Source organism: Bubalus kerabau, chromosome 23 (genome assembly GCF_029407905.1).
Source record: "Bubalus kerabau isolate K-KA32 ecotype Philippines breed swamp buffalo chromosome 23, PCC_UOA_SB_1v2, whole genome shotgun sequence".
Classification (NCBI taxonomy): Eukaryota; Metazoa; Chordata; class Mammalia; order Artiodactyla; family Bovidae; genus Bubalus; species Bubalus kerabau.
The window spans coordinates 41612274-41626358 of NC_073646.1; the positions used below are offsets into that span (position 1 = coordinate 41612274).

The window sequence follows — 14085 nt, forward strand, 5'->3', positions numbered from 1 at the left end:
GTCTTAACTGAAATGGGGATTCTCTGAGGCATTTACCCTTCCTGTTTACAATTCATTCAGGTATTTACCACTATATTTTTATTTTAAAAATTCTCACTAAATCATTCCATCTGCAGTGCTGAGTCCCAGCTTGACTCTGGATAACCCTGAACACAGCATATTAAGCCACGTTACCTGTTTGTAGTGTTTACAGGCCTTTTTCCTCTTGGAATGACATTTAGTATTTATTTAGTCTTAAGTTTATTTAATATTTTCTGCCCTCAGCAAGAAGGCTTCACTCCCCGCTGCGCCCCGCCGCTCACCTCTGTTTATCTGTGTAACCTTTAGTGAGACGTTTAGTCGAGTAGCTTCTGGCTCACACGCCTGGACGAGTGGACGACGCACAGTGGCTGGTGGTCAGCGTGTGGCTGCAGGAGTCGATTTCACAACCCCTTACGTCCTGAGGTCTGAAATTTAGTGTGGCTTTTCACGTTCCAGTTTAGAAGATCCGAGGAATTCTACACTGCTGTGGAATTCCTTTCTTTGTCTTTTCTTTTTTTTTTTTTTTTAACTTATAGGGGAACCAGCCTTTCCTAGGCAGCCAAAAAAAAAAAAAAAGCTGATGGTGCTAATTTACTTCTCTGTGCTAATTTACTTCCACTTTTACTGTGCTAATTTACTTCTACTTCCTACACCTGGAGTTTTCCTTATAATTCGTCTGTTTCCTGAAAACTTGGCCTTGGATATCCCATTGCCCTGTTAAATTTAATTTGCCTTAAACTTATCCAAGCCTTGCCCCCTGCTAAGCCGTCCCATGCTCTCTGCCTTTGGAACTCCTCTCGCTGTGTGTCAAACGCACACAGGAGAGCCTGGCCGCCTCTCCTGACCGCCCTCCCCACCTGCACTTGCTCCTTCCCATCTCTGGAGTCTGGAGTCTGGAGGCAGAGCCCTGCCCTTGTCCCGCTCCTTCCCAGAGCCTTGCTTGCTCCCAGTGTCTCCCAGAGTAAATTCCAGACGTCTTAACTCGCTGCAGTCTGGCTTAACCTGCTCCCCTCGCTGATGTGACGCTTCCCACTGTCCCGTGGCCCTTCTACCCACTCCCCGACGGTGGTGGTGATCTCCGGCAGGCACTAAAGATGCTCTGGCCGCTTCTGTGACAGTGCTGCGAGCTTGGAGCAGGCGCCATGCGGAGTGCCCTTCTGGCCTGTCCCTGTTCCCTGGCACGACCCTCTGCCAGGCAGCCCTCCTGAAGTAGGAGCATGGTGAGGGACAGGCTATGCCGTGAGGGCAGAGGTTCGTTCCCAGAGCTCACGGGAGGACGGGCGTGGTGGGCACGGGGCCCCTGAGGCCCGCCAGCTCTGTCTGGGGCTGACGGCGCTCTGATGGGCTGCTTCCTGCACGCCCCTCCCCACTTGGCTTCTTCTCCGACCTCTAAATGAGAAGGTAGCCTCCATTCCAGCCTCAGAGATGGCAAAGAGCAGCCATCTGCCTCTGCTCGCTGGGCTCATTAACTTAAAGAAGTGCATCCTGTTTACGTTGCTGGCAGCGTTTCTTTTATTTGGATGCTGGCCAGAGGCAAACAACTCTGCCCATGGGTTTAAAACAGCAGCAGGAACACAAAAGCAGAGCTTTGCAGGCACTTAGGCTGCTTTCTAGTTGGGTGAGCGCGCAAACCTCGACATTCTCTTCAAGTGGCTTGATTCTAGAGAGAAAGCTCATTCGATCTAGAGCTTAATGTCCTTCCAAGCTTTAGTATTTATTGTGGGAAGATTTTAGTAAGGAATGACTGATCTAAAAAGATTTGGTTTGATTAGGGGCTAAACTAACAAAATCTATTTTGAAACAAGATAACAGGATTTGCGATTTTTGGTCTTCTTCCAGTAAAACTGAACCCCCCCCACCACCACCACCAAATCTACATCTCCAGCAGACAGGGGAGCTGTTCTTTGACTAGAAGCTGAAATTGCTGGATTTATAAGTTGTTTTAAAAATGTGTTCTTCGAATAGTTTAAAGTGTCATACAGTATTGAGATGAAGTCATCAATCTGCTTAGGACTTTAACTGTTTATATTTGGGTGAGTGAATAAAATGCATGGTTACTGAACAAGTTAATACTTGAGTAACATTGTTACCGAAAGAAGAACTCCTGAAGTGGCCGTTAATGAGACTCAAGTAAATTGCCTTCCACCTTGATTTTCGCTTGTGAGTGTGCATGGGTTTTAGAATTGTCCTAGCCTTTGTGTTTTAGGAAACTGGCCTTTGACTGGACAAGGTTAGGGCAAGATATTTTATTATTCGGTTATGCCTGCTAAGAACTTAGCAACTCTATGTCATGACAGGGAGATACATATATATATATATGTATAATTATCATTTCTGCAAAATAGAGTGTATGTAACATTTCCAAAGGCCCTAAGGTCTTGCTAAAAAGGAAGGAAAACTGGACTTAGATTTTAAGCAGATGTCCCACAGTAGAAAACTTCCCTGGAGCTTGGTTTTGCAGATTCAGAACAAAGTTAGTAGAGAGTGGTTTTTGACTGGAATAATTCACAATAAGGGCAAAATAAAGTGGTCCTTTTTGTTTCCCCGCTTGCTGTCTTTCCCTCCAAACGAAGTGACTAAGACACAGAAAGTGGCTACGGCTGCTGGTGTAGCGTTCTAAGTCTGTCGGCAGTTTTGCCAGTTTCCCTGGATTTCTAAAAAGAGAAATAAGGGGCCTTTCTTCGAGTTTGGGTGAAGTTAATCTGGACCGGTTCCAGCTTGCCTGGGTGGCAGCACGCAGTGGGAACACAGGCTGCTTTTGGATACACCGGGTTTTTTTTTAAAGCCAAACCTATGCTCACCCCGATAATTAGGGCAGGCCTGGTCTGCGCAGCGTTGAAAGCAGTCTTGGTAAACGAGCACTCGGGCCTCTGAGGCCTGTCTGGTTCCCTGCCTCCGCCTCCAACATCAGCTCCCGAGGGAGCTCAGTTGAACCCGCGAGTGGGGCCGTGCTCCTCGGGGAGTTGGAGCCCCGAGCAGACGCCTCGTGGTCAGAGCGCATGTGCCACGTGGGAGTCGTGTGGGCAGGGCCATCAAAGGTGGTGGGTGGCGTGGCCGCCTGGCTTGGGGCATGTGGGGGCCTGGGGGAGGCTTTCTCTGACTCGCCCCGAGGAGCCTGACCCTTTGCCTGGAATCTCACCAGTGAAATCCCTGCTCCCGGCATGGGTCAGGTGCTTGCTGAAGCGTCTGTGTCTCTGCAGGCGGTGGGGAGTTTGGGGCGATGTCTCAGAGAGTGCAGGGACGGGGGAGGCAGGGAGGAAGGCCAACGGGGGCCTGGTCTGTGTCCTGTTCCCCGCCCTCCAGGTGAGTGGGCTCTGATGAGCTGTGGGCACTTGTTGAAACGAACCGGGGCTTCAAAAACTCCTCTCAGGGTAGTGTTTTCCAGCCTCAGCTCTTCCTACCAGTCTCTCTTCCTATGGCCTCTAGTAACCTTCCCTTCCTACAGCGTGTGATTGGAACATGTGTAATTGCTAGTTAACTGTTTTTTCTTTTTACTTGAAATACAGATTCGCAGGAAATTGTGACCGCACAAAGCGGTATCTCCGAGTTTCCCGCAGTGGTTACGTTTTGTTTAACTGTAGTGCAGCATCAAGCCCAGGAGACCGAGGTCGGTTCAGTGTGTGTGAGACGCTGACACGTAGCATCACCGGTGTCCTCGGGACACAGACCTGCCCCAAACCCCAGGGAGCTCCTCCAGCCGCGCGGCCACAGCCGCCCCCTCCTGCCAGTACCCCCCGCCCAGGAGCCGCTAGGGTGCTTTCCACCCTGTGATTTTATCATGGCGAGAGCATGATATGAGCGGAAGCACACGGTATGCTTCTCTGAGATCCGTCTAGGTTGCACACATCAGTGCTCGTTCTCATCCTGAAATCGTGCTCCGTGGTACGAGGTGCCGCAGCCGGGCGCTTGGTGTATTACAGCGCCACCGCGCCTCGGTTGTTGCTGGTTTGTGGCTGCTGTGAACATTGCTGCCCGGGCTTTTGTGGGGTGTAAATTTTCACTTGTCTGGCATAAATGTGAGATTGTATGGTATGCTGCATTGTATGTGAAGTGTAGGCTTAATTTTTCTTTTTTTTTTTAAAGAAACTGAAAACCTGTGTTCTAGAGCAGCTGCCTTGCTTCACATCCCCACCAGGAGTGTGTCAGAGCTCGTGTGTCTCGGCCTCCTCACCGCCGTTCGGCGTTGTCGCTCATGTTTTGGTTTGGGCTGTTTTCATAGATGTGTAGTGACATCTTCTTATCAGAGCCTTGGTCTGCTTCTCCCTGGTGGCCAGTGAACTTGGACGTCTTGTCTTCTGCTTATTTGCTGTCTGCGTGCTTGCTGGTGAAACAGCGCTCCGTGTCTCTGCCCACTTCCCAACTGGATTGTTTTGTGTCTTTAAATTGTTGAGTTTTGAGCATTTTTTTGTATATTCTAAATACGAGTCATTTGTCAGATATGTGGTTGGCAAATATTTTCTACCAGTCCCAAGCTTGTCTTTTTATTCTCTTAAAGTGTTTTGGAGAGCAAAAGCTTTAATTTCCATGAAATCCAGTTTATCCACGTATGCTGTGTGTGTGAGTTGCTCAGCCATGTCCGACTCTGCGTCCCCACAGACCGCAGCCCACCAGGCTCTGTCCATGGGGATTCTCCAGGCAAGAATACTGGAGTGGGATGACATGCCCCCCTCCAGGGGATCTTCCCAACCCAGGGTGCACACCAAGGTCTCCTGCACCGCAGGCAGGTTCTCCACCATCTGAGCCGCCAGGGAAGCCATTTTTCTTTTATGAACCATGCATTTTGTCCTGTCTAAGGCCTGTTCGCCAAGTTGTGGACTTTGAAGATTTTCTACTCTGCTGTAGTTTTATGCTTTGAGTCAGTTCTGTATGAGGTGTGAGGTTTAGATCAAGGTTTGGTTTTGATTTTGTTTTTCCTTTGCCTATGGATGTCCAGTTGCTTCAATATCATTTATTAAAAAGGCTATTCTTCCTCTACTTACTTGCTTTTGGATCTTCAAAAAAAAAAAAAGCAGTTGACCATAGTACTTGTGTCTGGGTTTTCTGTTGTGTCCCATTGATCTGTGTGTCTAGTCCATCACTGGTACCACAGAGTCTTGCTTACGGTAGCAATGTAATAATACGTCTGGAAATTAGATTCCTCCCGCTCAATTTTTCTGTTTCAAAATTGTTTTAATATAGTGCCTTTCCATATAAATTTTATAATAGTTCTATCTACATCCATAAAAGATCTTGCTGGGACTTTATAGAAATTGTTCAACCTGTGCATCAGTTTAGAGAGTGTATCATCACTATGTTGATGCTTCCAATCCATGAACATGGTGTGCCCCGCCATTTATTAGATCTTTGATTTCTTTCATCAGCATTTTATAGTTTGCAGCATACAAGTCCTGTGTATGTTTTGTTAGATTTATACCTAAGTGTTTCATCTTTGTGCTTGTGATTGCTAATAGTACTGCATTTTAAGTTTCAGCTTCTGGGACTTCCCTGACAGTCCAGGGCCTGAGACGCCGTGCTTCCACCGCAGGGGGAGCCGATTTGACCCCCGGTCACGGAACTGAGGTCCTGCACACTGCGTGGCACATCTAAAGATTTTACAATTTTAAATTTCCGTTTCCACGTGTAAATTTCTAGTGTATAGAAAGACATCTTCCTTTTGTCAGTTTTCACACCCAGCAGCCTTGCTGAATTCACTTGGATTCTAGGAGGTTTTCTGGAATCAATTCCTTGGGATTTTGTACATAGACCCTTGTTTCACCTGCAAACAGGCTTAGTTTTATTTTCTTCTCTCTAATCCGTGTACCTTACATTTCTTTCCCCCACCTTGCCGTGGAGCCATGTTGAATAGCAGTGGTGAAAGGGGGTGTTCTGGTCTCGTTCCCGTTCTTGCCTGAAGCGCTCAGTCTTCTACCATGGATTTTTGGTGTTCGCTGCAGAGAGTTTTGTCGGTGTTCCTTATCAAGTTAAAGAATTCTCTCTTCATAGTTTTCTGACAGTTTTTATTATTGGTAATTGCTCAGTCATGTCCAACTCTTTGCAGCCCCATGGACTGTAGCCCGCCAGGTCCCTCTGTCCATGGCATCCTCCAGGAAATAATACAGGAGTGGCTTGCCATTCCCTTCTTCCAGGGATCTCCCCCTGACCCAGGAATCAAACCCAGGTCTCCTGCATTGCAGACAGATTCTTTACCATCTGAACCACCAGAGAAGCCCTCTTTTTCTTATTAATGGGTGTTAATCATTTACATCCACGTCTGTGTCTCCCGGGCCAGGCTCTGAGTTTCAGGAGCTCGGTCACTGCTTCGGCAGCCCTTTGTTTTCCTGCAGTGTGTATCTCAGTGCTCTGCCCCCAGGAAGCATTAAACGCGTTTGTGGATCAGAGGGACTGGGCATGGACCCCGAGGCAGGAGCTCACAGGGGCACTTCTAACCCGGCAGTGCTGGGCACCGGGTCTGGAGGGGAGGCCGCAGCTGCGCTCTGGGTCACCGTTCCCCTTCGCCTTCCACCTCACCTTTGGTTGCCTTTCGGCAGATGCTCCAGCAGAGATCTGCAGGGGGCAGAACTGGTTGTTTCCTTTGCCCCAGGTTTTTAGAATAACTGCCAACTGAAAGCCACTGAGCTCTACACAGTCAATGGGGGGATTGTATGTTCTGTGACTGGTGCTCCAATAAAGCTGTTCTTTTTCTCAGAAAAGTAAGTGCCAGCTGAGCAGTGATGTCCTGATGTCCTCTGTGCTGGGGGACAGGGGACTGCTCTCCATGTCCTGGGTTCCCCAGACTGCTCTGAGCCAGCCAAGGCCTTTCCAGATGGCGGGGTGGGGGTGGCCGTGCTGCAGCCCGGGGCTCACCCAGTGCTGGTGTGCAGGGAGCATTCAGCAGGTCCCCAGCAGAGCCCAGAAGCTTCTGTAGACAGCGCGCTGATCATGCTCGAGCACGGAGCCAAGGGTGATGGACCGGGCCTGCTGCCTGCCCAGGGAGGCGTTGTCCCCGCAGCAGCATGTCCGCAGTTTGGCCGCCTGCCCGCATCCTGTTTTAGTTGAGGCCGCTTCTGCACCTCTGACTCTGTCAGCGAGGTGAGGAAAAGGCGGGAAATCCCGACTTTATTTTTAACCGGGAGGAAATCAGCACAACAATGAGACGGGTTCCCCATCCTCCCAGGCACGTCTGAAACGTGCCGCTCCTCTGCTCCCCATTCAGTCTCCCGCTCTGACCGCTGTGTGTTTACTCCCGCGGGCGGGTGTCCTCCGCGGCGGCGGGGCTGCCAGGGCGGCGGGGCCGCAGCTGCACTTGTCCTCAAACACGGGCCTCCCAGCGCCATGGTTCGCGCTCTGTTTTCACACGTCACTTGGCGCGTTTGTGGCCACTTCTTCCCCGACCTGGCGTCTCCCTCTCGGGACCTTTTCAAATGAGCAACGACACAGGGCAGACCTGCCATGTGGTCTGTGCGAGCCTCCACCTTGATAGTCACGTCCCCGGGAGCGCAGCGCTCGTGCCGGGACAGAGCAAACCCAGAGACAGATGCTGGCTGCAGGCTTGGCAGCTCCTGAGCGTCCCGCTTCTACGACTGTCCGAGCCCACGCCACGTTCTCCACTGTGACTCAGCCTTCGCAGCGCCATGAAACCCTCTGCCTTCTTTCTTTCCTTTCCCAGGCCTCGAGGGTTCTGGCTGATACACGAGACCAGCTCGGTATCCCATGGCAGTACTCTGAACGTCTTCTTTCTTTTCTTTCCCAGGGCTCGAGGGTTCTGGTCGATGCACGAGACAAGCTCGGTATCCCCTGGCAGTACTCTGAAAATGAGAAGCACGGGATGTTCCTCATGGCTTTCGAGAACAAGGCAGGGCTGCCCGTGGACCCCGCCACCTTCCAGCTGTACGTGCCCGCCCTGAGCGCGCTCTGGGGGGACTCCGGCATCAGGGAGGCTTTCAGCCGCAGGAGCGAGTTCCAGCTGGTGAGTGAGCCCACGTCTCGGCACCACGGCCTTAGACCTCATGGGATTCCCCTTTACAAACTCTGAAAGCACAGGCGAACCGTAAATTGCTCTAAATCCTGATACTGAAGATCAGAAATACCCATTGCTAATTAAGCCATGTAAATGGTTCGAGAAGGAACGATATTAATTCATTCGGGCTAGATAAATGTTTCCGTTCAAGGAATATGAAGGATTCTTAAAATACTAAGCGTTGGCGTAACTCAAGGAGCTCGAACTTTCTAAGTATCGTTCTTCGTAGGAAATCGACGTATCCTTAAGAGAACGTCCCAGCTGTGACGTATGGGTCCTGCCCAGCAGACCATGAGTGGCCTCAGATCTGTGCCTGGGAAGCGCACAGGAGCTCTTCCAAGCTGTTCGCCTAGGTTCTTCCCTTTCATTTTAAAGCCTAAAAGTTTCAGAAGGCCTAGTCATCATCGTCACTTAGCTTCATCTAGGATATGAGTCTGTAAACAGAAAGTTTGGGGCGTTTACCCTGTCTGCATTCCCATTTTTTTCCTAAGTATCCTTCAACATTAACTATCTGCAGGGATGGGTCTGGGGTTTCTCCTGTAACTGGAATGCACGTGCCCGGCTGCTGTGAATGCCCCCTCCCTGGGATGTGCAGAAGGCTCACTGCCCTCCACACCCCTCTGCCCGCTGAGAACCGGGATCCCGAGTTTCACATCACCGGTCCTTTGCCTGTCTCTATGGTGTTGCCATAATAGGTATTTATCTTTTAAAAACAGAGTCTTGAGTTTTCCCTGTTTCCACGCTTCACATAAGCAGTTTCTCGCTGTATGTATTTTTCTGACTCCTGCAGTGCTGTGACGTGTATTCAGGCGGTGTGCGTGGCTGCGGTTCTTGCTCATTCACGGCCGTCTGCCCTTCTGCCATGTGGGTGTACCGGATGCACCTGTTCTCTCGTGGGTGTACCTTGGGGTCGTTTTCCATGTTTTGCTGTTAGAAACGAATGCCCCTCGACCTCTCCCGTGAGTCCCCAGGTGCCCGTGTCCGGGGGTCTCTGGGACATACACCAAGGAGGGGAACTGGCCAGTTGTAGGGCGTCTGCACCTGCAGACAGACAGACAGAATATGTCCAGTCGTCTTCCGGAGCAGCTGCACCTGCCTGTGTCAGCAGCAGAAGCCCCCGTAGCTCTCCCTTAGGTGCCATCCGACTTCAGAGGTGCGTAAGAACCCCCTCTTAGCCGAGGGAGCTGGGGTACACTGTGTTCCCCTGGTGTCTCCTTAGGGCTTAATTGAAATCTCCCTGAATTATTGGCTGTATGTGTTTCCTCTTCTGGGAAATGCCCATTTATGTCTCTTGCTAATTTTTTACTAGTGAGTTCTGTGCATTTTCCTCCTGTATTTGAGGTGTTCTGCACAGTCTGCCGGATAATCCTTTCAGTTCAGCTACCGCGTACTTTTCATCTGATCCCCCACCCTCTCATCTTACACAGTCATCTTGGCACAGCCAGAAAATTGATAGGGGCACACTGCTCTGAATTAAACTGGGGACCCCATTCAGACTCAACTGCTTTTCCTCGAATGTCCTCCTCATGAGCCGGGATCGGACTCAGGAGCCCACCCTGCACGTGGCCCTCACGTCTCCTGGGTCTCCATCAGGGACAGCCCCTCAGTCTCTCCTGGGTCTTCGTGACCTTGACACTTTGAAAGAGCCCTAGTTAGTCACTTTGTAGAACGTCCGCCTTTGGGTCTGTCTGGGTGTTTTCTCACCATTAGGATGAGCAAGAAAACCTCTTCTTTTTTGGCAAGAAAACCACTGAAGTGACACTGTGTCCTCTGAGCATCCCTTCGGAGGTATGAGCTACTGATGTGTCTAGTTCCTGGTGGCGGGGGCCTTGATTACTCGGTTAACGTGCTGTGTGCCACGTGTCTCCACTGTGAGGTTACTACTGTCCTCTGTTATTCATAAATATTGGGGGGAGGTGCTTTGCGACTCTGCAGATATCCTGTTTCCCTTCAAGCTTTCACCCACGGATTTTAAAATCCATCGGTGGATCTGAGGGATGACATTTTTAGAACTTTCATTTTCACATTCATTCTCAAGTTTAAAGTGAAACAGTCAAATGAACTAGGAGATATAGTTACTGCAGAAAAGAACTGTTAATATTCTAAAGGGCATGACTATCAGACACAGCTGGAGAACACACAGACTCTTACGTGTGAAATTGGGGTTTAGGTCCCCCTACCACACATGTGTGCTGAGTCGTGCCCAACTCTCTGCAGCCCCGTGGACTGCAGCCCGCCAGGCTCCTCTGTCCATGGAATTCTCCAGGCAAGAGTACTGGAGTGAGTTGCCACTTCCTTCTCCAGGGTATCTTCCTGACCCAGAGGTCGAACCTGCGTCTCTTACATCTCCTGCATTGGCAAGTGGGTTCTTGACCACTGTGCCCCCTGGCAAGCCCTGAGGCTCCGCCCCCCCACATAAACCCACAAACTGAAATGGTCTGGGAAAGAATAGTCTCTTCAGAGCGTGGGTGGAAATTGCCGTTATAAGTTGAGAGTGTACCCCGGAAGGAAACGTATGCTGCAGAGCTGAGTGTTACAAGCCGCGTTTAATGAGTGCTGCGTCTAGGGTGTGAGTGTGCTGGGCGGCCTGTCAGGCCCTTGTCCGTTCTCCTCGCTGGGCACAGTGTTGGGTGCTCTTTCACTGAGCCTCGCCTGTGAGCCGGGCACTCTGCTGAGGTCAAGTTCGGCTTCCTCAAAAAGCTAGTAAGACAGATACCCAAGCAAATAACCGCCATAAAATATCCTGAGAAGTGTGATTGAGGAGTATCCAGCTACGCCGTGCATAAAGGGAGAAGGTAAGCGATTCCGCCTGACAGGAGGGGTGGGGAGATGTTTGGGGGCCGACTGTCTCAGGATGAGGTGGGGATGAACTGGGCCCTGTTAGGCGTGGGGGGGGTCTCTGCAAGAGTGTGGGCCTGCGCGGGCGGGTGGAGGGGGCCAGAGAGACGCCGCCCGGCTCGGCAGGCTCTGTGTGCAGGTCCCGCCTCCAGTTGCCGCACTTGGTAAAGGAACTTGGTTGGCTCAGAACGAAGTTCGGGGGATGGAGGATGGGTGGGAGCTCTGTGTGTGGCTGGCACTGCTTCTCGGGCCTGCCCCTCCTTGGTTCTGGGTCAGTTCTGGCCTGGCTTCCCCGGCACAAGGCTGCACCACCGCCTCCCGGAGCCGGGGACGCTGTGAAGGCAGATACCCCGTGGGGCACCCGCGGCCTGGGTGCACGTCCAGCCCTCGCACTCCGCTGTGGGACCGGGGGCAGTGAGCGCGACTCCCAAGATCGCAGGCCTTGAGCTGCGTTTGGTGACTTCCTGTTCCGATGAGTTCGGTGCACCTGTTCTTAGAGGACTGGGAGGCTGTGGGGCACTTTGGTGCCTCTGCCGGAGTCCTCACCGAAATCCTCTTGACCGACTCTGACCCGGACGCTACTCGTTCCGATGTTTGGGGTCCAGCACACACGGAGACCATGGGCCCTTCTCTCTGATGCTTTTTGCTTCACACTCTTGAATGTTTAAAAAAAACAAAGTTCACTGTATCATGAATCATCTTTTTCCTTCCTCCAGTTCCTGTTTCCCAGTGGCAGGGCACGGTGCTTCCTTGAAAATGTCTTCATCTCTTCGGCTTTGGAAGACAGAATTGGAGATTCAGTTCAGAGGAGGGAAGTCTGTTTCTTGATTTCTGAAAGTCAAGCGATTCTGCTAATTACAGAGACTTTTTTCTTTTCTTTTCTGTCATGCTTAGAAGAATTGAGCGTGTGTAACGTTATCAGACAGCGCTGGATCTCTAGACGAGGCTCGCTCTGGGGCTGAGTTGTAGAACGAGAGCAGAGCAGAGCTGTGCACCTCCGTGGTGTGTGAGGATGCTGCTGCTGCCTTAGAAGTGGACGGGTGTGAGGTTTTAAGAGGAAAATTACTCTGTGGCTGAGTGAGTAACATGCTGAGTATAAGAAGAACCGAATCTCCCGTCTCACTCCTGACATAAACTCCACATGTGTTGTGCTCAGGCTTTGTGACATCTGGGGCTTCCATTACCCCCGGGGTCACCGCATCAGCTCACAGGGTCCCCATGGTCCTCGCCCACCCCTCACCGGATGGATGTACTCTGCAAGGGCCAGAGAAACACGATTTGAAGTTCTCAGGCTTGGAACGCTTCTTCAGTGAGGCTCTGGGATAGAGTAGTCCCCAAATTCTCCTTTGCATTCCTGAAACAGATGTCAGCTTGTGCTCTGTGGTGGTTACATCTTTTTAGAAAAAAAAAAGAACAAACCAGCCACTTTGCAGAAGGGCTTGACCCCACAGGTTACTGCTACCTTGGAAAGCTGCCTGTGCTTTTGCTCAGGTCAGTCGCTCAAGTCGTGTCCGACTCTTTGTGACCCCATGGACTGCTGCACACCAGACTTCCCTGTCCATCACCAATTCCTGGAGCATGCTCAAACTCATGTGCACTGAGGCGGTGATGCCATCCAACCACCTCATCCTGTCGTCACCTTCTCCACCCGCCTTCAGTCTTTCCCAGCATCAGGATCTTTTCAAATGAGTCAGTTCTTCGCATCAGGTAGCCCAAGTATTGGAGTTTCAGCCTCAGCATCAGTCCTTCCAATGAATATTCAGGACTGATTTCCTTTAGGATTGACTGGTTGGATCTCCTTGCAGTTCGAGGGACACAAGAGTCTTCTCCAACACCACAGTTCAAAAGCATCAGTTCTTCGGCACTTAGCTTTCGTTATGCTCCAACTCTCATATCCATACATGACTACTGGAAAAACCATAGCTTTGACTAGATGGACCTTTGTTGGCAAAGTAACGTCTCTGCTTTTTAATATGCTGTCTAGGTTGGTCATAGCTTTTCTTCCAAGGATCCAAGCATCTTTTAATTTCATGGCTGCAGTCACCATCTGCAGTGATTTTGGAGCCCAAGAAAATAAAGTCTCACTATTTCCATTGTTTCCCCATCTATTTCCTATGGGGTGATGGGACCGGATGCCATAATCTTAGTTTTCTGAATGTTGAGTTTTAAGCCAGCTTTTTCACTCTCTTCTTTCAGTTTGATCAAGAGGCTCCTCAGTTCCTCTTTGCTTTCGGCCATAAGAGTGGTGTCATTCGCATATCTAAAGTTATTGATATTTTTCCCAGAAATCTTGATTCTAGCTTGTGTTTCATCCAGCCTAGCATTTTGCGTGATGTATTCTGCATATAAGTTAAATAAGCAGGGTAACAATATACAGCCTTGATGGACTCCTTTCCCGATTTGGAACCAGTCTGTTGTTCCATGTCCAGTTCTAACTGTTGGTTCTTGACCTGCATACAGATTCTCAGGAGGCAGGAAAGGTGGTCTGGTATTCCCTTCTCTTTAAGAATTTCCCACAGTTTGTTGTGATCCACACAGTCAAAGGCTTTGGTGTAGTCAATGAAGCAGAAGTAGATGTTTTTCTGAAACTCTCTTGCTTTTTCTTTGATCCAGTGGATCACTACTCTACACATGGACATCACCAGATGGTCAATACCGAAATCAGATTGATTATATTCTTTGCAGTCAAAGATGGAGAAGCTATATACAGTCAGCAAAAATAAGATTGGAAGCTGACTGTGGCTCAGATCATGAACTCCTTATTGCCAACTTCAGACTTAAACTGAAGAAAGTAGGGAAAACCACTAGACCTTTCAGGTATGACCTAAATCAAATCCCTTACGGTTATACGGTAGAAGTGGCAAATAGAGTCAAAGGATTAAATCTGATAGAGTGCCTGAAGAACTATGGACGGAGGCTCGTGACATTGTACAGGAGGCAGGGATCAAGACGATCCTCAAGAAAAAGAAGTACAGAAAGGTGAATGTTTGTCTTTGTGAGGAGGCTTTACAAATAGCTGAGAAAAGAAGAGACTCTAAAGACAGAGGAGAAAGGGAAAGATACACCCATCTGAATGCAGATTTCCGAACAATAACAAGAGGAGATAAGAAAGCCTTCCTCAGTGATCAGTGCAAAGAAATAGAGGAAAACAATAGAATGGGAAAGACTAGAGATCTCTTCAAGAAAATTAGAGCGATCAAGGGAACATTTCATGCAAAGATGGGCACAAT

The 14085-nt window shown here is 49.9% G+C and overlaps 1 protein-coding gene across 1 annotated transcript in view; it reads left to right on the forward strand.

The window, feature by feature from the left end:
• The window catches only part of GNA12 (G protein subunit alpha 12), a 71994-nt gene that overhangs the window by 32614 nt on the left and 25295 nt on the right, over positions 1-14085 (forward strand). Inside the window, exon 2 of the mRNA XM_055562731.1 lies at positions 7751-7966. Coding sequence (XP_055418706.1) covers positions 7751-7966 — 216 coding nt within the window. The remainder of the gene's footprint in view (positions 1-7750; positions 7967-14085) is intronic.